We start from the raw sequence: 22,780 nt of genomic DNA on the forward strand, positions 1-22,780 counted from the left end.
CGCCTGCAGAAAATTAAACAGATCCTTTCCTGGCAATTTTAAACTCAGACGCCTCAGCCAGAGTCAGCTAGTAGTTTTTCTTTTTCTGCATGGAGAGCTAAAAGTATACAAGTCCGACTACTTTCAACTCCTGCATTGCCACGTGAAGCAAAATAAGGCATGTGGCCTTAGCTCTGGGTCTCCAGTTTAGTTGCAGTTCTTAGTTTCAATGTGGTCCCACCAGCAATTTTGAGTCCTTTTATCTTTCATAGGTTTCTAAATTGTGCTAACAGAGTGTAACTTTCTCACCCTGTTTCTGCTTCTACCATATTTTAAAATGGCTTTGGGTTTTACAAAACGAGAGTGTTGAGCCACTTACTACTTGGATCAAGTCACTCTGTTGGTGGGCTTCTGTACCCCTTAAAGAGGGTAAGACCATGCTCTGGCGACAAGCTATAGGCAGTCTCCTCTGATGAGTGAATCTGAAAGCTCCCTAACCAGTAATGAAACCCAAATGAATCAGTTCAGGAAGAATCTGAACAAGGTCCTTGGTCAGGCATCTGAAAGAATAACAACAAAAAAAGCCACAAAGAAAAGGTCCAGTAGTTTGGTTTAAAAAAACTTGTTCCATGTCTCTGTATCTGTATCTACCTGTGGCACTACAAAGAAAGAGAGGCAGGAAATAGCGTTGTATTGGTTTTCTGTGGAGGGGAGAGGCAGAACACTAAGTCAGTACCTCACTCTGAAGGATCATCACAGCGTGGTTAAAATGGTGATGCTCTAAGGTAGCAGATGTTCCGTAGAGTTGGGCCAGGGCAGAGCCGCTCCTGAAAGAGGACAGAAGGGTGAGTGACCAGGCCCTTCACCTGTCAACATGTCCCTGACACCAGCTCTTTGGATCAAACTGCTTTTCCTGCTTTGGCAAAGGACCATGAGCAGATACATTCTCAGGGAACCGCTTGTGCAGTTCACTCATCTATGAAGTAAACCTTTCGGGAAACTTCTATGAGTTAGGCTAGGTGCTGTGGATGATTCAATGATGAATAAGACACAGTCCATGCCTCTAAGAAATTTACAGACTAGTAAGGGAGATGAGAGTGATCATAAGGAGAAATAATGCACATAACACACAATACAAATACCATAGAAAGTGTTCCAGGTCCAAAGTGCTTTGGATGATCTGAGGACAAAAGGCATAATTTCTGTCCCTGAGGATCAGGATAGGCTGCATGAACTAAGCCTTATACAGTTTCTGAGTGTCCAGAACAACTATCTTATACCAAATGTATTTGACTCTTTGTGGGAAAAGAATTTGTGAATATTATGTGGCGCCCATTTAATCTACTTTACATGTAAGGTTGGCAACCTTCTCCTATGGTTTCCCAGCCCACAGTCGCTTACGCTATCTCAGTGTAGAACTCTGGAAAGTTCCCAGGATTTGGAATCAGACCGCAGCTCTTACTAACAGCTTTGGACATTACTTGGGTGCTTTATGACTTAGTGTGTTCATCTCTAAACTTGTGATAATACTATTTACCTCACCTGTCATTTATGAGAATATAATAAAATATTTGAAAGTGCGTATCACACTGCCTGTCATGTAGTAGATTATAGTCTATATTAATTAATCAATAATTAAAACACACATGTACATTTCCATTTTAAATAAATAAAATGTTAATTGATACTTGAAAGGCTTATTTTGAATTATTTGTAAATTTTGCTTACATCGAACAACTCATTCCTCAACAATGTCATTTGGGCAATGTGGTCATTTAAAATGTTCAAGTGCGTTCATTTCCGATTCTTTTGGATTAGGATTTAGAGCACCTTAGAGTCAGGAGAGATCCAGAGAACCCTACAGTTTAAAGAGCAGTCATGGGACTCCGGCTGAGGACCCATCAAGGTCCTTGTGTTCTTTCTTGATCTTTGTAGGGAGGTTGGACACTGAAAGGGCAATTTGGCCTCAAATTGGAAATGCTGGAGATTGACAGCTCACAGTCCACCCTGCTGGCGAGAGGAGCAAAGACTGCATCTTAGTGCAAAGTGAAGGATTTCGGTCATAAACTGACCTTCATCTCCAGTGCGAGGCAGCCCAAGGTCACCGCCAGTTCGGGGCCCCAGGGGAAAGAATCAGAGCTGAGCACATGTTGCAAGAAACAGCAGGGTTAGGTTCAGTAGGGCTTATTACGAATGACGTTAGTAAGGAGGGTACTAGATTTTAATCAGGTATGTGTTATTTCTTTAAATCTTGCCTTAATCTATAGCATTTAATAAGTGAAAAATTTGTTAGGCTAATCCTCGTAATCAGTGATTAATTAATGTTAGTTACTATTTTTCTAACATAAAATTCATTTTTATGAAAATATGTTTTTCAAAATGCATACTGTATGTCTTTGTTTTAGTTTTTGAAATTCTAGAATGTTTTATGTGCATGTCACATCCGAATGCCTGGCATGAAGTAGGTGCCTAAAAAATTATTAGCTGCTTGGTTAGTAAGCTTGCAGTGGTATGTATGAGACTGCAGTTCAAATTGGAAGGCTGACAGTAATGTGTGTTAACATTTTATAATAATGTTAATAATAATAATAGCTATCAGGAGTAAGTACCTATCATGGACTAGGCAACATATTAACAACTTAATACATTATTTCACCTAATCCTGACAACAACCATGAAACAGGTATTATTTTCTCATTTTACAGATGAAGGAACCAAGACTCAGAGAAATTATGCAACTTTTCCAAGGTCACACCGCTAGTAAGTACCTGTTCTAGACTGGAATCTAAGTTTTTAAGCTTCTTCTCATTACGTAATGAGAATGATAATTATAACTTATATATTTCTGATATTCAGTTCTCCATTTTTGCCAAGCAGGTTGTCATCAATGAAAGATTTCAAAATTTAATTCAGAATTCTACTAGTATAACCACTAACTGCAGGCTCAGATTCCTGTAATTCATTTCTATTAACCAGCCATGTGGGCACCTCACTTCCTGGTGTGAATCCTGATAACAGAATCGCTGATGTAAGGTAGGGTCAAGATGCAAAATATTATCTCTTCCTTTATCACCTAGGTTTAGCAGACTTCATAAAAGTTAAATCAGCTAGATGATCACAAATCACTTTATATTTTCTTTTTTGGGCGTGAGTAGGATGTTTCCTCCTTTAACGAGGGGACAGCTTATCACAAACACACTGGTGCCTCCTATGCTGCACCTCTCCCCTTCCCCAGGGCCATATGGCTTCTGAACTGCTGTGTTTCATCAGAAGGACTCTCAGGGGGTTTGTGCAAAGGCAGCCGTCCTCTGACCGTCCATGGTTTGAGCATCATCATTAGACTCTCTCTTTGCTCCTTTTTGTAATTCCTACTTACATTCTCCTCACCCTCACACAATACTGAGTTAATCACAAAAATATGTAGATTTTGCAACTGAACCAGACCAATGCAATGAAAGTGTAGGAAGACACTGATTCATTCATCCCGCCGTCTACATTCCTTCACCCAACAAGTACTGATGACTATTACGACGCCAGGCTGCAGGCACATGGAATACGAAGACAAATAAGACACGACGCTCACCCTCAGGAAGCTGACAGTCCCCTACAATTGTGTAGGAGACTCTCTCTGACCAGATTCACACTAAGAATGCTCACCTTTCTGTGAGCAAGGTGCCATCTTAGCATTCATGGAATGCAGCATGGTACTAACTCTACTTTGACTTTTCTAGAGTACAATCATCTAAGCAGGAATGCTTCTATTTCCATATGGATCCTTGATTTACACTGTTAGATTTGGTCTCCGTCAGATTTTCTAAGACTGCAAAACCTCTTGGTGCCTTCTCTCTCAGGCCAAGGCTCACCGAGAACACTGCCTATACCTGCTATGACATATATACACACTGTGAATCTCCTAGGCACATGAGAGGGAAGTCTGCAGTCATAAAACTTGATATGTGTCAAAAAACAAAATGTATCTGCTAGGATAAACTTTATCAAAAAGTATTCTATAGAATACTAGTTCTTTGGAGTGTTAAATGGCAGTATGGGCAGAAATAGAAAGGGTCCCATGGTCACATACATTTGGGAAATGCTGGGTTTAAAAAGTTAAACTGTTTATTGTAGGATTTTGCAGCAACATCTCTATGTGAAAGTATGCATTGTGATATTGCAGGAGGGGAATATAATATGCAGTATTAACCAATCTTACTTAGTCAGAAAACCATTTTTTAAAAGAGGCCATGTCTTTCATGTAATATACTTTGTGTAAAGGTATACTTCCACATTTTCATGTAAAATATGATGAAGAAAACCCCAAATCAATCACTTATGGAAAAAAACGGACTGTAACACCACACTCCATTTTAATTGTGGTAAATATATCCACCATGTAAGTAGCTTTGGAGCACACACACTGTAATCGTGAAAATATGAGATATAGACATGTGGCGTGTATGTGGGTAGGGTGTGTGGAGAGAGGAGAAGAGGAGGAGAGAGGAAGAGTACCCACATTGCCCAAGCACAAGGATATTTATACATGTGATTATTCATGATGCTCATTATTGGTTAGGTCATCCCAACAGACTACAGTTTTTTCATTTTTGGACAGGCAGCACACCAAGGAGAAACTTATTAAAAAGAAAAGTCAAAGCAAAAATTCTGTTCCTACAGGCATCCAGCACTTTGCACAGGCACCAAATTAAGCGTGTAAAAGGAACTGTACTTTCATAACTTCCCGAGATAAGCATATTCTTTGAAAAAGAGACTTCACGGACGTGCACAGCCACAGCATATAGGAAACTTTAAAAAGGAAAACTATGAAAGGTAATTAGGAAATTGAGACTTGTTGGGAGGTGGCGAGGAATGGGATTAGGCTGTCACGGCAGATTAATGTGCCCCAGTATTTCACTTCTTGGACCTGGCTGAAAGCGACAAGATGGGTTTTCACTCCCAAGAAATGAGTATAAGAGATTATGCTAGAAATGAATAGAAGAAGTCTCCTAGGAGAATATACTACAAAGCTGCTCAGTACTGATATTTAATCATCAGGGGCAGCTGTAATAGAGAGGGGGATGAGTGGGGAATGCTGTCCCTGGAGAAAACAGGAGAGAGGTGTTAACAGAGCAATTTCAAAGGACTATGGTATCACTGCCCTCTCTCCCTATTGATCATTCGTTGCACGCACTCCAATACTTAAAAATTAAGAATAAAATATGAAAATGCAAAGGTTCACTTATCAGAAAGGCTAAGAGAATAAATCATATTGTGCTATAACTAAAGTCACAACTTTTTATTGTAGAGGCATTTTGCATTTTATATAGTAATTTGTCCCTTGCTAAATGTCTCCTGTTTCTTTATAGCCTTATATATGAAAAAAAGGTAGCATATGCTTTGCTACATAATAATCGGTGCATTTAAATCCCATTTCCAAATCACTTGAAAGGTTGGAATTAGACTGTGAATACTTTAAGTGAAGGGACTGTTTATTATACTTCTTTATTTCTCCCACAATGCTTAGCACAGAGCTTGCACACAGAAAGTGCTCAATTATTGGGGAATAGAAAGGGAAATAAGGATATAGATTTCTTCTTAGGGATTTTCTAAACAATGGCACATTTACTGAATAAATCTTATTCTAATCAATAAAAAGGTACTTCCTCCACCATGATGTAAAAAGGTCTCTTTCTACATTCATTTTCGAAGGAAATTTTAACTGAGGTTGGGTGGTGGTGGCACTTGGTGTCCTAAGTTCAAAAGTGACTCTATTAGTTAAGGGCAGGGGTGATGGACATCCCACGAGCTGGCAAATTGTATACACGATCAGTTGTCTTGAGGAAACACATCAGATCATCTTGGAACAGCTAGATTTGACCACGTGGTATGAAGAAGCAAAAAAAAAAAAAAGCAATTGAATACTAGTATCAGCGACATAATGCCTATCTCATATGTGTGAACGATATTCAATCTTATACAAATCACTTGAGATTTGGGGACCTCGGTTTCCATTTTTGTAAAATTAAGGTGTTGAAAAATATGGCTAATAAGGTCTAGGTCAGTTCTATGATTTTTTATGGCTCCATGTCTTGATTTTCTGGATGTCAAAATATATTTGAGTTTTCCATGAGCTCACATATATGGCAAGTCAGCCAATAAACTGGGAGCTCAAAGGCCCAAAATAAATATCACAAAGTCTTGAAAGAGAGTATGATGCAGCGGTTAAAGAACGGCTTTTGGAATCAGATAGCCCAGGTCCAAACTCCACTCTGCCACATTCTGGATCTGCCACATTACTCTTTCCTGAGGCTCAGTTCCTCTCATAAAATGGAGACAAAAATACCTACCCTACAGGGATGTTGGTGAGTGCTTAAAATAGCAAACAACAAATAAATTGTAGTTCTTCTCATTGTCTCAGGGACTCCTAATTGCAAAGAACAGAAATTAATCAGAACCAGCTTCACTAAAAAAAGAGTTGATCAAACGATAGCAAGAACTCCGAGGGAGCCCAAGTATGGTTGGGTCTCCTGGAAACAGGAGTAGAGATGTGGAAAGCAGGGGTGCCTTTTCTCTGTCTTTCTCTGGGGTTGTACAATCTCTTCTTTCTGCTTCTCTCTGAATATCTAGTTTCTTCTCTCTGCAGGTTCGCTTTCTTGTTGCTCTTATCCACTTAGGATGTGGTCATCACAGCTTTCCCCAAATGGCAGCCTCAGCTCCCAAGCCTATGTGGATCTGCAGGTTGGAATCAACAGCTAACTGAGTCAATATCATGGTAATCCAACTCCAAATTCCTGGGAGATAAAATATGACTAGCTGGGGTTTGATTAGGTGTGTACTTTTGGTCCAAAGAGCTGAGAGGTCAACTAGCACGAAGGGCTGCCTCCTTCGGTGTGAGACTCAGGCTCTCTCTGGGGAGGGGCCATTAGTACCTGAGTACGAGTATTGTGCACTTGACTCTTAAAAGAACTCACAAGCTGGTCACTGTTGTTTTAAAGACACAATTCTAATACATTTATCTCTTCTTTATGCCTAAGTGGCAAACGGTAGGGGGCTGGAGAGAGGGTGCTAGAGGAAGAAACACTGACAATGATGCCATTGGCCTGAGACAGAGAGAGGCATCCTAAAAAAAGTAATGAAATGCAGACAGAAATGCAAAAATAAGGAATTGTCAGACCTTATAATGAAAGTATACACAGTTTACACTTCAGTAGACCCCAGGGACACTATTGTGTCTTTAGTATAACATCAAAACTTCATGTATAAAAACTATGTTTTATAATAATCTATAAAAGGTTACACTTGTTTAAGAAATCAAGAAACTATTGAAAAGCTATGTTAAAATAGTTAAAATGAAATCTCACCCATTCATGCATTCACCATTCATTCATTCACTCAGCAAACACACGCTGTGAGTTTACTATGCTCCTGTACCTGCTACACATCAGGGGTACTCAAGAGGAAGGGGAGACACATGTAAGTCAGCAATTAAAATAGAGTGAGATGCACAATTACGAAAAAGCATGGCCAGGGCATTATGTGGATGCAGAAAATTGACAAGGGGAAGGTACATCAGGGATAGAATCCTGGCGGTGGTACTTTCAGAGGAGTTGTGGGCAAAGAAGGAGAGGAAGGACATTCCAGGCAGGGGAAACAGCATACTGGGGAGCAGAGCGAAATGAACTAGACAGACGCCATGGAGCACTTCAAGTGGCCCGTTGTGTCGGGAACACACATGCATGGGTTGGGGTGGAGGTGGAAGGAATGAATGCTTGGCCAGGAAAATGGGGAGCAGCCTGATTGAAAAGGGCCTTAAGGGGCAAAATAAAGGAATTTGAACATTGTCCTGAAAGTCACAGGAGGTGGGTGAATGGCTTTGAAGCAGGGAAGTGACCTCATCAGCTTTATGAATTACAAAGACTATTCTGGAGTGCCAATAGGGGGAGACTGGAGGAGGAGAGTTAGGTTGTTTGTTGTAGAAATCCAGGAGAGATGCAAAGAAGCAGTAGTTACTGTAAGAATGCAGAGAAGTCGACTCTGAGGGGTGCTAAGGAAGGAATCTGGGTGACTTGTGGATTTCTGGTGGTGCCATTCACTGGCATAGAGAATAAGAGAGAAAGGACAACTGTAAAGGGAAAGACCGAGATTGGAGTCACTGTGAGACTTCAAACAGGAGGTGCTCCTCAAACAGCTGGAATAAGTGTCTGGAGTTGAGCAAAGAATTATGGTTCAGAGATATGAGTTTAGGGCTGACCAGCAGTTGGGCGGAGGCCCTGCATGAAGGATGATGTAGAGAAAGAGGGGAGCAGGAGAGAACATCACCAGTAAAGGCTGGGGCAGACAGAGAGAGGCCTTGATGCGAACTGAGAAGAAAGGCTGGAAAAGCAGTTGAAAACCCTCTGTCTGGGAGACAAAGGAAGAGAGTTCTAGGAAGGAGGGAGTGGCAGAATGTGTCTCATGGCAAGAAGGGTCAAGAAAGAAGGACAATAAGAAAGTCCAATAGCTCTGGGGGGGTTGGGCATTACTGAGGGCAGTTCCCCCGGTGAGGCAGAACTGGAAGCCACATAGGAGGGTGGGGGTTGGGGAATGGAAGACAATGAACAGACAACTTACCAAGAAGATTGACTAGAAAGGAAAGAAGAGAAATAGAACAGAAGCTAGGGAGAGAAGTGGCAATTGAGGTGAGCTTTTCAAGAGGGTGGAGAATTGCTCATATTAATAGGATGCTGAGTGCTAGTAGAAAGGGGAAGGAAGATACGGGGCAGAAAGAGGAAGATTGATGGAGCAAGGTTCCGGAGGAGGGAGCAAGAAAGAGATCCAAAACTGAGGTGGGGGGATTAGCCTCAAACAAGAGGAAGAACAGCCCTTTCATGGAGATAGTGGGGAAGGAGGAGAGGATGGGGCCAGACAGATAAGTTTGTACATGGCAGGGGAGGAAATTGAGGGAGTTCTCGATTGATGGCCTCAATTTTCTCTGTGAAGGAGGAGGCAAGGTGATCTGCTGAGTGCTGTGGGGGAGGAGGTAGACAGGAGGAGTGTAGGAAGGGAGGACGTTTGGTATAGATAACTGCTAAGAGCAATGGGGGACAGAGCTGCCTAGGGACAGAAAGATTGGTGGGGAGTAGTGAGCATCCAGCTAAGTTGGGAGAATATATATTTGGTTTGTCTCAAACTCTCACAACTGTAACATTTTCCCCCAAAGCCTTTAAAAGTCCAGTCAGAATAGCAAGAGTTTGAATTGTTAGATTGAACTGGGGCTGAGTTTTTGCAGAGTAGATATCACAAAATTAAGAGGGTCAAGAAATTGTAGGATATTGAGAAGAGAGGGTTGAGTTGATGGGCTGTAGGATCCAGGAGGATAGAGAAAGGCACAAAATCAAAGTTTATTTGATAGATCAGGAGCAAACGCAAGGGGCCAGGACTCCAAGGCCTCGACAGGTAGGTATTTTGGGAACAAAGAGTGACGAGCTGTTGACCCACAGCTGGCTGTTGATGTTTGAGACTATGGAGATACACCTGTTATAAGGGCTTTGAAACTGGTCATCTGAAAGTTAATCTTACCTCTTTGTTGAAGCCTTCCTTAACTTCTCCATCCCCAAACTTTTTTCTCCAGCCTCTGAACTCATATATCATTTTGTTTGCAGACAGGTAGTAAAAAGAACATTAAAACTGGACCCTAAATATAAGAGTTAGAAGATCTGGGTTTTGGTCTTCTTTCCAGCATCCACAAATTCCATGGCCTTAGCCACAGTGTGCGCCACCAAGCAACAGCTATCTTAACCAGTCCAACTTGCTTAGGGACAGATTATTCTGATGGTGCACATTATGTGCCTACACATGCCCAGTATGGATGTAATTCCTTTGTTCATTTCCCACCTTTCTATGGGAGGAGGCATACGAGGGGCAGAGACTACAGCGCTCTTGTGTTGCTTTACTTCACTGCAGTTTGTATGACACTCAACCTCAAAAGAACCTGGAAGAGATTCTATTGGGGAAGGAAGAGATATTTTGTTTCACAAAATTTCCTAAGACTACTTTTATTTCAACAGTTTCAAAACCATATTTTGAGAGTAGCAAGTCCAAGAAGCTCATAAGGCCGTGAAGGCAAATATTCTGGAAGAAAAAAAAACAGGCCCTTTAAAAACTGAGCTTTGTTATCTGACTGAGGTCAACAGAGACAGACCAAATCAACAAGCATGACATGAAGGGCAAATTTGCAATTAAAAGAAGAATAGGGAATTATAAAGATGGATGGGCCCCATGACACGCCCGCCCAAGCCTGCGTGGCCTTGGCCTCCGATGCCAGAAATTAATGCTTTACTCTTTAGCACTCGTCACCTTTGGCTCTGAACAGAAAGGCAAATGCATTAAAATAACAACAATTAGAACACTTACTTAGCTTGGAAGGCATTGTTGGTTCCCCTGTGGTCGAGGTCATGACACAGGCATCCCACAATCACGGCTAAAATTTCCACCTCGGTCAGAATCTCTTGAAACCCAGCAGTCTGAGAAGAAGGGAAAATGGCAACAGTCACTACTCGGGGCAGAAAGGATGGATAAGGTTCGTCTGCTGAGCAACAATCAGCTCTGTTTTCATACCCACATCATTTAAGGAAATGATTAACTGCCACCCCCTCAGATGACAGTGAGTTGGGTGGTCAGTTGGACAGCCTAAGGTCCCCACAGTGATGAATTAGCTTGCTGTCACAGTGGCCCACGCTGGCACACCAGGACAAAGTTCAGACTATTTTGTTCCCTTTTTAGAGAAGAGGCTGCACTGTTCAGATGCAGTGACAGTTTGGCAAAGGCCCAGAGCAGAACGTGTTGTGTGATTCTACATTTCAATGATGGGCATCGTGCTTACTGGTCGGGGGAGAAGAAGGGGCCGTGAATTTAGAACTGAATGCTATATCCACCAGATGCCACTTAAACGAAAGCAGGCAAAAGAAAAAATCTTTTTTTCATACGAAAATAAGCAACTTAGAAGTGCTCAAATTGTTACATGATGATATTCTAGGAGTTATCTTGTAAATACCTTAATTCATATTAGCTTGGTGGACAGATTAAATTTGTACAGATAATAAGGCAGTGCATGTCTTGAAAACTAGAATTTGGCAGAGGATTAGGCAAGCCAGATTGCGGATCAGGTGGAGTATGCGTTACATGGAATTCTTTTTTTATTATCCTCTGGTAGCTCGTTTGTGAAATGCATACGTGTGGGGTGATTTCTTTGGGGAGCAGCATGATTAATTACGTAACCAGGATCAGCAACGGTTCTTTGGTTCCTGCTGTCCGTTCATCAGTTTAGAAAAGGAAGTGAACCTCTAGAAAGCGAGGCTATGCATTTTCCTAATCCAAGGCCTATATGTCTCCCCTCTAAGTAAGTTTCCCACTTCATTACTTATTACAATCTTTATCTGAGGGTGGGAGCAGAGGATAGATGGGGTTCAAATTGCGTCCCTTTTTACATGTATTTTTTCCCCCAGATCTAGGATGACTAGCTAGTATTTGTAAAACACTTTTCTTACAACAACGAAAACTTTATTTTTTAATTAATTATGTTTTTATTGCAGAAATAACTGAACAATATGTTTCTGTAATATCTGTAATAGTTTTTTTGTTTGTTTTTGGTAAGGAAGATTGGCCCTGAGCTAACATCTATTGTCAACTTTCCTCTTCTTGCTTGAGGAAGATTGTCACTGAGCTAACACCTGTGCCAATCTTCCTCCATTTTGTATGTGGGACGCCACCACAGAAGGGCTTGATGAGCAGCGTGTATGTCCGGACCCGGGATCTAGACCCACAAACACCAGGCAGAGTGAGTGAACCTAACCACTATGCCACTGGGCTGGCCCCTGTAACAGTTTTAAAAAATTCAAATTGTAGTGAGAGACTTAGAATCAAGAAACAGTAGTCAGTCATCCTTCTCCTTGCTTGATTCCCAAAGGCAACCACCTTCCATTTTCTTCTTTACCTACTTTGGTAGGTATTTTCCACGGTATTTCTATGTAGTATCCACATATTATTAGCACTTGTTTATTCGTCAGGTACTTCTATAGTCCTTCCTACGTGCTGGACACCGTTCTAAGAGCTTTACAACTATTTAACTTATTTAATTCTAACTAACAGCCCTGTGAGGTCGGAACTGTTATTCTCCTCAGGTATAGGAGAGGAAACCAAGGCACAGAGAAACTCACTAATGTGCCCAAGGGCTCACAGCTAGTAAGTGGCAGAAGCAGGCAAACTCCCAGCCTGTTCCCGCCACAGTTTGCCCTTAACCACTGATGTCTTGGGGCAAGTGAGAACTGATCTCCACAGCCACCCCTTCCTCTCTCCCCTCACCCGCGCACAGCAATCCATAGACAGTGCTTTCCCGATTATTACTCTATAATTATTATTCACTGCGGAGCCAGCTAGTATCCAATGATTGTTTTCTTTCTTATGTAAATGCTTTCATTTCCTGGAGTTAAGATTTCTCTGCATCCTACACAGCTCTCCAAAGCCTCATTTATTAGACTCCTTCCTGTTGTGGGGACTCTTGGCCGTGGCCTGGTCCTGCTCTTTGGTCTGGATTCTCTGTCTGCTGCCAGCTCTCCTCTCCTGGGGCTGATTTCCTGTCTCCTGCATCTCACATCCCTTCCTTTCCTCATCTGCCCCCTCATTTTTGGGGGAGTACATCTGACAGTGGCCTCATGAGAAAGGGTGTTAATTTTTTAACACTGAGCACTTAAATCTTTTTTGGAGGCTTTGCGTGACTGAGAATGTCTTTCATCTATTCTCCTGCTCAGTTGTTAGCTTCCCTGACAATTCTAGGTTGGAATATTTTCACTCAGAATTTTGAAAGACTGCTCTATTATTTGTTTTCTAACTCCTGAAGTTGCTTTCGAGAAGCGTATACCCTTCTTATTCCTAATACTTTGAATGTTACTTGATTTTTGTTCTTTTGGAATCCTCTCTCTATCCCTGGGGTTCAGCAGTTTCACAAAGATATGCTTTGGTTTGGAACGTCTTTCCCATCATTTTTCTCAGTAAGTCTTTTTAATCTGGAGGCTCATTTTCTTCGGTATGTTTTTGTAATCGTTTTTTTTGTTTGTTTGTTTGTTTTTTATAATTTCCTCTTCACTATTTGTTCTGTCCTACTTGAATGGAACTCCAGTTGGTGGGATATTGGACTTCCTGTATTGATTTCCTTATTTTCTCGTCTCTTCTTTCCCATTGTCCATGTTGACTTTTCCCCTCTTACTTTCCAGGAGTAATATTTTTAATTTATAAGCTTTTCTTGTCTGCTGCTCCTTTTCTAAGAGCATGCTAGTCTTCTCTCACGGATGCATTATCATCTCTTATCTTTTTGAGGATATTAATTATAATTCCGCTGAGGTTCTCTTCTGCTCCCTGATTGCCGTTTCCTCTGAACGCCTTTTCTCTGGGATTGGTGGTTTCCTCAAATTCCTGGTATCCTGGGTAGTCTACGCATATTTCAGAGTAAAGCATTACAACATTCACCGCACACCAGCGCACGGGGTAGTGTCTGTAGATTGCTGGGCCTTACCACAGGCTGAGCAGATGGCCAGCTGGTTTTTTGCTGGAGATCCCCAAATGTCATCATCTAAACTCATTTTCTCTAGACTTTCCAATCTCTTGCTTGAAAATGGCATAAACATGGATGTTAGCATTCTGAGAAAAGAGAACTGTAGCTTCTAGCCTTTGAGGATACAGACTTTCACTTAATTCTTTTATTTTCAGGGTGCACCTCACCCTAACTTTTCTTTTGCTGGTGTCCCCAAGTCTGGGGTTCAGTTTCTCCAGAAAACATTCCGGTTTCCTGAATAGGTGAGAGGGAGAGTAGCCCTCTGACTGCATGGGGAGGGAATCGGGACTTGGGACTCCACGTTGGCATCATCGCTCACTCCACCTCACCTTCCCTCACCCCCTCACCTGACCTCACCCCCCTCACATTACTTCACCCCATTTGTGTGGCATGATCCTACGATTCCTGAGCCTTGAGAGATTCTGGGGGCGTTGTTACTCATGTGCACCCTTCCTTCACTCCCTCGCCCTGAAGGCACTTGGGTTGGACCTTCCTTTTCTCTGCTATGAACCAGCTTCCCTCCATTTTCTGCCTTCATATATTACGGTTCCATGAAAGGTAGAATTTGTGTCCATTTCTTGTTCTCCTTGTTATTTTGGGGTGATTTTTGAAAGGAGAAGGAGTATAAAGGTCTTTATCTGTCACCTCTGTCATCTTGAAACTGTAAGTCAGGTTTTCTGGGTTTGGGTCTTGCTAATACTAAGTAAATCCTGAAAGTCTATCAGGTATGAAATAATTATCCACAATACTGTGGAAATCAGTGTTGTAAACAAAAATGAAACTGCACTGAAATTTAGAAAGATTTTGCCTGTGAAAATGTTATTGATTAGAACTAGCCGATGAATTCAAACAGTAAGAATAGGGATGGGATAATGTTAAAATAAAGTAATTTGACTAGAAATTTAACTAGAAGTTAAAACGGAATGGCATCTAATAGACTCAAAGTCAAAAGCTCAAATCATTTTTAAGCCATCAGTTAGCACCCATTATATAATATGATGGGATATGTTTTATCACAATGTCTTATGCAGCCACCACCACCACTCCTGCCCATCCCTTCCTGGAAAACCAGCATCTAGCTCTTAAACTATTTGTATCATGGCTACTTCCGAGAATTTGATGAAAGTCATGGACCCTCTTCCCAGAGATTATTCTCTAATTTTTATGGTGTTCAAAGACCATAGAGCTCACCTCTGGATCCTCAGAATAAAGAATCCCTGAAGAGCAGTACACACACAGTCACACAAAATATATTTACCTCTCTTGACTGTGACACCTGAGTGACTGAAGCAGCACCTCTCTCTTGACTGTGATTTAAAGCTGCCTGGTAAATGGTTTCTGAGAATAGTCAGGCCTGAAAGTGTCCACCTGCCACTAAGTGTCCATTTGCCCCTCCCCAGCCCTCATCCATCTTCCTTCTAGTCCCATCCATTTGACCTAGACTTACCTACACCGAGGAGAAAAAGTCAGCTGCCTGCTGAAGAAAACATACTTTCAAAAGAGAACAGAGTAGCAGCAGGAAATATATTTTAATGCATTCCCATGCTTGACTCTATTTTCTTCTTTTATTTTCAAATAAAATTGTATCTTTTCTGCTCTTGATTCAGTAATGACGGGTTTTATTGACCTTTTTGTTAATCCAACTTCTCTCTTGTATTCCCTCACGGTCCAGATCAGAAATGGAAAGCAGTGAATATATCCAAGTAAAAGACAGTCAAGGCAAAGAGACCTAGTTCCCTCCAGAAAAGCCTGTGACTACTCTCCAAGAAGGCCTCCAAGGACAGTCCTTCATTGGGCTAAAATGTAAGTTGGGAGAACCCTATCCCCAGCCACCACAGCATATAATCACTGGAACTCCAAAGGACCCAGAAAGTAAGACTGATTCACAGGGTTCCCTAGACCACCCAGTAATTTCCCATCATTTAGTCAACATAAAGTTTAAACCAGCTTGGATGTGCCCCCTTCTCAAAGCTGATCCTGTGTGACACTAGTGAATGGGGGAATAGCATGGCCAGAAAAAAATGACTGTTGCTTTGTGGCTCTGCAGAATCCAAAAGGTGTCAAAAACAACAGCCACAATATCAACACTAGATGGTGCTATAGAGGCTTCATTCATTGAATGAATGTTATTAAGTGCTTATTGTTATATCTGAGAAAAGAGGCTTGGGCTACTACTAAGAATAGTTAATACTTCTATAGTGTTTAAGATATGCCAGGAACTGTTCTAAATATTTCAAGTACATGAACTCGTTTAATCCTTACAAGGACACTCAGAGGGAGATACTGTTCTTATGTTTCCCGTTTTATAGATTATGCTATGGGGGCAACAGACCACACACCAGAATGTAACAGAGGTGGGAGTAGAGCCCAGGCAACCCAGCCCCCAGTCTGTGTTCCCATCACTGTGCTATTCAGCTACAAAGGCGGGGGTGAGGTGCAGTCGTGCAGCTTTTAAATACTCTGTGTGGACAGAGTGTTAGATAACAGGGCTTTAAAGAATCATTGGCGTGTGCTTGATTCCACAAAGGATCTTATTCCTGAATGGTAAGAGGTTGATATCGCAGAACCACTGGACATTTTGAGCCTAAATATGGCTCTCGTGCATTGAAAAGAGACGTAGGTGACAATAAACAGTGGACAGGAAAGATACAACGGTTTGTATATAACATCCCAACTTTATACAATGTCTCAATATATGCATTAAAAAGGACTGTCAGGATGTACATCTAAATGTTACCAATAGTGGGATCACAGGTGATCTAAAAATTTTTCCTTTGTGTCCAAATTTTCCACAAAGAACATTTATTCATTAAAATATATATGCTATGTGTGTGTGTGTCTGTGTGTAAATTCTTTTTTAAGAACAAACCCATATTTCATCATACTGTTCTAGCTTGGAATAAAATAGTGACATCCTGAAAAGTGTCCATTCATTTACTCATTGAGCAAATATTTATTAAGCATTTACACAGTTCCAGGCACACGGACAGAGCACTGAGGAAGATAAGCGTGTCTGTCCCTTGTTGTGCATGTAGTCTGGTCACACCTCACGCCAGACAGAACAGTGCCACGGAGTGCCCTTTTCTAGTGAGAAGCCATCAAAGCACTGGTTGCAATTTGTGGAAGAAAGTAATGGTGAAAGTGGCCAGCTGCCTCTGGTTTGTTTCTGGAGAAGGGATTTCATGGACTGCATGACTCTTGTCATGCACTCAGCTATGGGAATCCAAGGAATGATGCCAGAAATCCTGCCTTCACATTTCTTTTTGAACTCCACTACTGTAGGTACTAAATGATGAGGGATTTCCTGAGTTCATCTTGTTGATTCTGAGATCTGGCAGGTGGCAGACTAAGAGGGAGGGAATCCAACGATGTACTGGAAATTCCTAATAGTCCTAGAGATCCCAAACCCAACAAGGTCCTTGGTTCCGAATGCTCCTCCATGGATGCTGACAGCCAGGCACTGCAGTGGAGCCCTCAGTGGACTGGCTAAGGTTGAGGGAAAGCATGATGGATTTTCGTAGTCTTTCTTCTCAACCTTTCATCTTTGTCTTTCTTCTGGATAAGAAGAGCAAAGCGAAGAAGACTGCTTAAACCATTGCCAAGAGTTTTAAAGAATATGGTTTCTCAAGGAAGTGTCTCCTCGAGAAGAATCAGTGCACCATATCCTTTATCTGTGTCATCATGTGTCAACTGATCTATATATGACTTCAACTTGGAAGTGGTGTGAGCTTGGGTCTGAAAGGCAGCATTTACAGAAGAAGCATTTAATTTCTAGTATTTCTTAATTTCTGGTATGCAGTGTTACAGGGACACTGTCTGGGGCCTTTGCTTGGTACTTTATTAAAATCAAATTTACTTTAGCCAAAGCTTGGTCTTTGAGGGTTCCATTGTAAATGCCACATACAAGGTGCTTAAGTCTTCTAAAAAATGCCCCAAATTGCAATGTTGATGGCTGGCACAGCTCTGCTAGGCCATCCTTCACACGAAGTGTCTGTCTGTGAAACTTAGATCTCTTAACAAGGACTGAAGGTTCTAGGAGAAGGGCCTAGGAGAGCCGCCTCCCAGTTCAGCACATATCCCGGGTGTGAGGCGGTCACAGTGGTGAGAGAATTGTTAAGGCACGTGTTTGGGCTCTACAGGCATTTACACAAGCCCAGCTTGCTTCTTTTGAGGACTCTATTTTATTTGCTTCAAGATGGAGTGGCCACCTCTCAACACGTGAATGCTGATGGGTATCAACCTATTCAATATGCTCTAAAGCAATGATTTTAGGCAGAGGATTTTCTCAATCTTTAAGGTGGAAGCAAATGTCAATTGCTTGGAGTGCTCAGAAATAATTGTGTACTATTTGATGCTGTATCTTATCTTCTTTTCAAAAAGGATCCCATCTTTGCCAACCAGAGATAATGTGTGATGAAAGCACAATGGGGAGAAGAACAGGTAGTCACAACCACAATCCTCTATTGGAGAAAAAACCTACTGGACAAACCATAGCACCTAGAGTTAAAGGTCATACCCCTTTGGTGTTTACAGTAATGTCTGTCTGCCAATATTTGGGTTTACAAGGCTGAAAAAGAGGCGCTTCACTCCCATTTTGAGGTCCAGAGACCAGAATCTTTCCAGCTGTTAGGGGACTACACCCAGAACCATGTTTACATGTCTCCCTCACCAAAACAGGCAGTGCAACACAGGCAGCCGTAAATTGTCTGTGTCCACAGGAGTGGGGTGGTTTGATCAAATTGGCTTCTCTTTCTTCTCAAGATGAATGTAATCAAATATTGATTTGGTATTAATTAAATACTGATTTCAGTCTACAATGATCCTTTCCTTACCAAGCTCAGAGTTGGGAAGATAGTAGAGTCCACATTTAAAAACTTTCTTTTACAACCAGAAGCTTCTGAAGGCATTTCCTATGAAGTAGTAAAATCTACGTCATGTTTTGAACACACTTGTCTCTCAGCCTCAAATAAGAATGCAAATTCTTGTCCATGTAAGTCTCAGAAGGGCAGGGCAGCAAAACCTAAGGTCTGTGTGGAACAATTGTAAATGTTCAGTAAATGTTTAATGCCTGAATTTAAAAAAATTGGATTTAGTCAATTTTATTTAGTTATTTTTTAACCACTTCCATGACAATTTTTAATCTACTTGTTATCATAATTTAAAAAATTATTTATTTCAGAAAGTTAAAAGCACACAAAAAATAGAATATTATAATGAATCCCTGTGTATTCATCACCTAACTTCAACAGCAATCCACGGTTTGCCAGTCTTGCTTCATCTATCTCTGTACATACACTGCTTTGTATGTTGTTTGCTAGAGTATTTCAAAGCAAACCTCTGGCATCTCCCAACACTCTGTATTTTATTTTCAAGAAGCCCTGATGTGATCAAATAGAAATAGGTCAATACATCTCTGCTCTCATATTTTGATAAAATGTGCAAAACGATATACAAATGATCTAAGAGAAATTTCAGAATAAATATCTTAATAAGACTTGAAAAAACTGAGGTTTCTACTTTAATTTAGATAAATGTAGTTGCATGCACGTAGCACACATACTGTATTTCAAAAAGAAACAAGAGGAAAAGCATATTAGATTCTTAAGGACTTAGCTTTCAACACTAAGAATATGTGTGCTTTATGATTTTTTTGAGGACAAAGCATGTTTAGAAACATCGTTTATATTTTAAGGATAAATTAGTAGTGAATTGAATATAACGTGGTTTGTGAACGCAGAAACGGAGCAGATCACTTGCTGAGTTAATTACGCAGAGACAGCCCTCCCCAAGTGCCGCGAGAGGCCAGGTTGATGAATTTCAAGAATATGAGGCCTCTTCAAAACTTACCCAAATTTTTATTTGTCATCATTGAGGAAAAATTAAAAATCAGACTCATGAAAAATTAAAATTTGTTAAAGCTCCCAACTTGACACCCTTAGATGCCAGGTTTCAGCACCAAGAAAGTGCCACTACTAAGTCATAAACCGTGGAAAATGGAGGCTGTGATAAACGACCGCGGCTCTGCTGCTGGGTCTCCCTGACCTGGAGGATTTGGCTAGTGTCATAAAACACAAAGCGCCAGATTAAACAGTTTACCAACATCATAAAAATCGCAAGAATAAATTCACTTTAATCAAAAATCCTATATTGTAACTAGGCAGCCCCAGCCCTGAAACCACATACATTTCCTGACAAGCCTGGGTCCACAACCAAGAGCTTATACTTCCCCCGAAACGCCGGACATGATTATGTTCATACACTTTTACAATTTACATGTCCTAAGAAAATACCCAGCTCTGGCTGATGGTGTGGGAGAATTTATTTTCACTAGAAAGGGAATGACCCATAACTCATGAATGGCAGCGCTTAAAGTGAGTTATGGAGGTTACTCTCCTGTGTGAGGAAATGGATTGGATTATCCTTCTGCCCAATTGTATGTTTGGTTATTAGCACACCAGGTTCTTAATTATGTGCGGTTTTGCCTTTTTCCTTGTATGAAATAAATGTGGATAAAGGGAATGTCAGCTAGAAGCATGGAGTGCCTAATTGGGGCTCTGAGAAGTGGCCAGAGAGAATAAAAATAGAAACCTTCTTCAATGATTAAAAGGCAGGAGTCTTAAATGTAATTTAAACACAGTATTCAAATTGATTAGCTCCCTAGTTAATTTATAGTGCCCAGTGCTGATATTCTGCAAAAACGTTAAAAACCACTGCTTTCCTAAATTAAAAACTGCCAACTTTGAAGTTACACTGGAAATCAAAATATACCTACATGAAGATTAAAGAATTTGTTTTTATAATGTGCAGATTTTATTGTATTATGATAATGCTGCCATTTATTTTAAAGTAAATATAACTAGTTACTACTTATATTGAACAAAATGTAATGTAAAATGATGTTTGATGATTAAAAATATGACTGTTACTTTATTATAGTCACTTACAGAACAAAACATGTAGCTCTCTTTGTACCTTCCAATGTTACAATCTACAAAGAAATTAGATTTCTGTTGAGATTAAGATTCTGGTTATTGAGCAAAAATATTTATTTAAAAATTCAATTAGTTCTGTCCTTCTTGGTGGGAGGATTCCAATTGTGCGTCTAAGATCTTCCAGAAGAAATTTTCTACCTCAAAAATCAAAGACTTCCCTGAAAACGGCAGACAGCAGACAGCGCATTATCCTCAAGCTGGTGAATAGGACGGTTTTTCTCCCTAGACGTCCCTTCTGCTTTCTAGTTTGAATTATCAATAAAACGACTTGGCTTATCCCTGAAAATAACCTTGTTGACAACACAAATATGGACTTAAACATGCTCCCTCCACATTTGAGATTTAAGAAGCCCCCAGTAAATGTCAGGGGGTGTCAGTGTGTTTGCTGCGATACTCCGGTATTATTAGTGTTTAACTGCAATTCCCCACCAGCGCCATGCCGCCAGTACCACCATAAATTTTAATGTGATCATGTGCTCTTCTCTTTTCATATCCAGTGAATTCCGCAAGATCATAACATTCTCTATGAACCCTAGCTGAACTTTAGTGTGATACGAAGAAAGAACAAGATTTCTAGTGGTGACAGTTGTTCATCATTTTATAGTTTTTTGAAAAACTGGACACCGAGCAACATGGTTCCCTGAATAATATTACCCTAAACTAAATCCACTCATTCAATGAATCTTTATTGAGCCCCACAGGATGCAGGGCTTGGCCCAAAGTGCTAATGAGTACATTTATGGGATAGTAAAGAATACTGACTCTTAAGGAAAGCTTTTTTTTCCCCCCTGGAAAATCTGTCAGAGCTCATACATCATTTATAAAACTGAAAAATGTCTCTGCAACCTTGGCAGCACTGCATGCCTTTTATTTTACAGAACACAAACAAAAGCGCAGTCGTTTCCTTTATTTGGTTTACATTGTGAATATGAGAAATTCTTTCATTATGTCTGTGCTTCATGGAATACTTATTCTACAAGCTTCCATAAATAAATAGATTTTATATAACTATTCTTGATCTGCAGATTTTTATTCCTTGTTTTAATCACAAATATTAAGTAGCATTACATACTGTATTTATCTGAGGAATTAAAAATATTTGGTAAATTTTAACTACCTAAATACCCCTTTAGAAGCAAAGAATAATATTGAAACTTTGATTTTTTAAAAATTGGAATTTCAGCCCAGAGTCATGGAATAGATTAGTAGTCATTACTAGGGTTCCCAGTGAACTAAATTTCCACCATTTTATATCAAAATGCCTATCCTACAAAGCAATTAGTTCTTTTTTTTTTTATTTCTAAAGGAACAAAACCGCTTTGTTACCTAGACATGAGGTTGACTACTTTTACAAAACACAATTCCCAGTCAATACATTTATTTTCCGCGTTTGAAATGATTTTAGGGTTAAAGGTTAGGAAGCTAGTGCACATATTTATAATTTGCTTGTCTTGTTGCACATGGTTTCATAATTTGCTCAGCAATGACACACAGCTATGCATCTTCCCATTCCTGGAGACAATGGGCTCGGAAAAATACACACCCACAGATGTAAGGTCACACGAAGAGTGCCTGCCGTATTATCCTGCTAACAGCTCCTGGACCGAGGAGGCAGGCATAATAATTTCGGCCTGAGAGGAGGGGCTCTTTTCGGACACACTGACTTTGTTGGTGTCTCTGTTAATAAAGAAGCGTGGGGTGTGTGCCTCAGTATCTCCTGTCTTAGAAGAAAAGAAGCACTTTCAGGGAAGGTTAGGAGATTTTCTCCACACGCTTCTTTCCTGGCAACTGGTTGGGAAACTTTGCCTTGGAGCGCCATCTGGAGGAAAATTCAGCGCACATGCGCCATGCTTTCTTGGCTTTGTGACAGGCTGAATCCAGGGGTTGGTGAATGGTGATTTTTTTTCAGATTAATAGAGAATTTTGGTGCTAACTCAACACATGGATATGGAATATGAGATCACTGGAATGTAAATAGAATCACTGATGAAAACAAAACAGGGAAAGACCCTAATGTCTTCTGGAGTGCTTGAAACATTAGTGCCCATTCACAGAGAGAAGTGGGTTATCATTTTGCCATAGGCTGAGGTATCCCAGAAACTAGAATTGATAAGTGAATTAAACTCATTGTTATCTTCACTGATCAAATAACTTTTATCACAATAATTATTTTCTTAGTTAAAAAAGTCTGAGTAATCAGTTTGTCCATGGTCAAGTTGGAGAAGAGACT

At 40.6% G+C, this 22,780-nt stretch overlaps 1 protein-coding gene across 1 annotated transcript in view; it reads right to left on the minus strand.

Annotated features, from left to right (window-relative positions):
• Positions 1-22,780, minus strand: part of PDE11A (phosphodiesterase 11A) — a 389,196-nt gene that overhangs the window by 67,136 nt on the left and 299,280 nt on the right. Inside the window, exons 13-14 of the mRNA XM_070580289.1 lie at positions 10,366-10,475; positions 716-806 (exon numbers count right to left, since the gene is read on the minus strand). Of these exons, the coding sequence (XP_070436390.1) occupies positions 716-806; positions 10,366-10,475 (201 nt within the window). The remainder of the gene's footprint in view (positions 1-715; positions 807-10,365; positions 10,476-22,780) is intronic.

Source organism: Equus przewalskii, chromosome 17, assembly GCF_037783145.1.
Source record: "Equus przewalskii isolate Varuska chromosome 17, EquPr2, whole genome shotgun sequence".
In the NCBI taxonomy this organism is placed as follows: domain Eukaryota; kingdom Metazoa; phylum Chordata; class Mammalia; order Perissodactyla; family Equidae; genus Equus; species Equus przewalskii.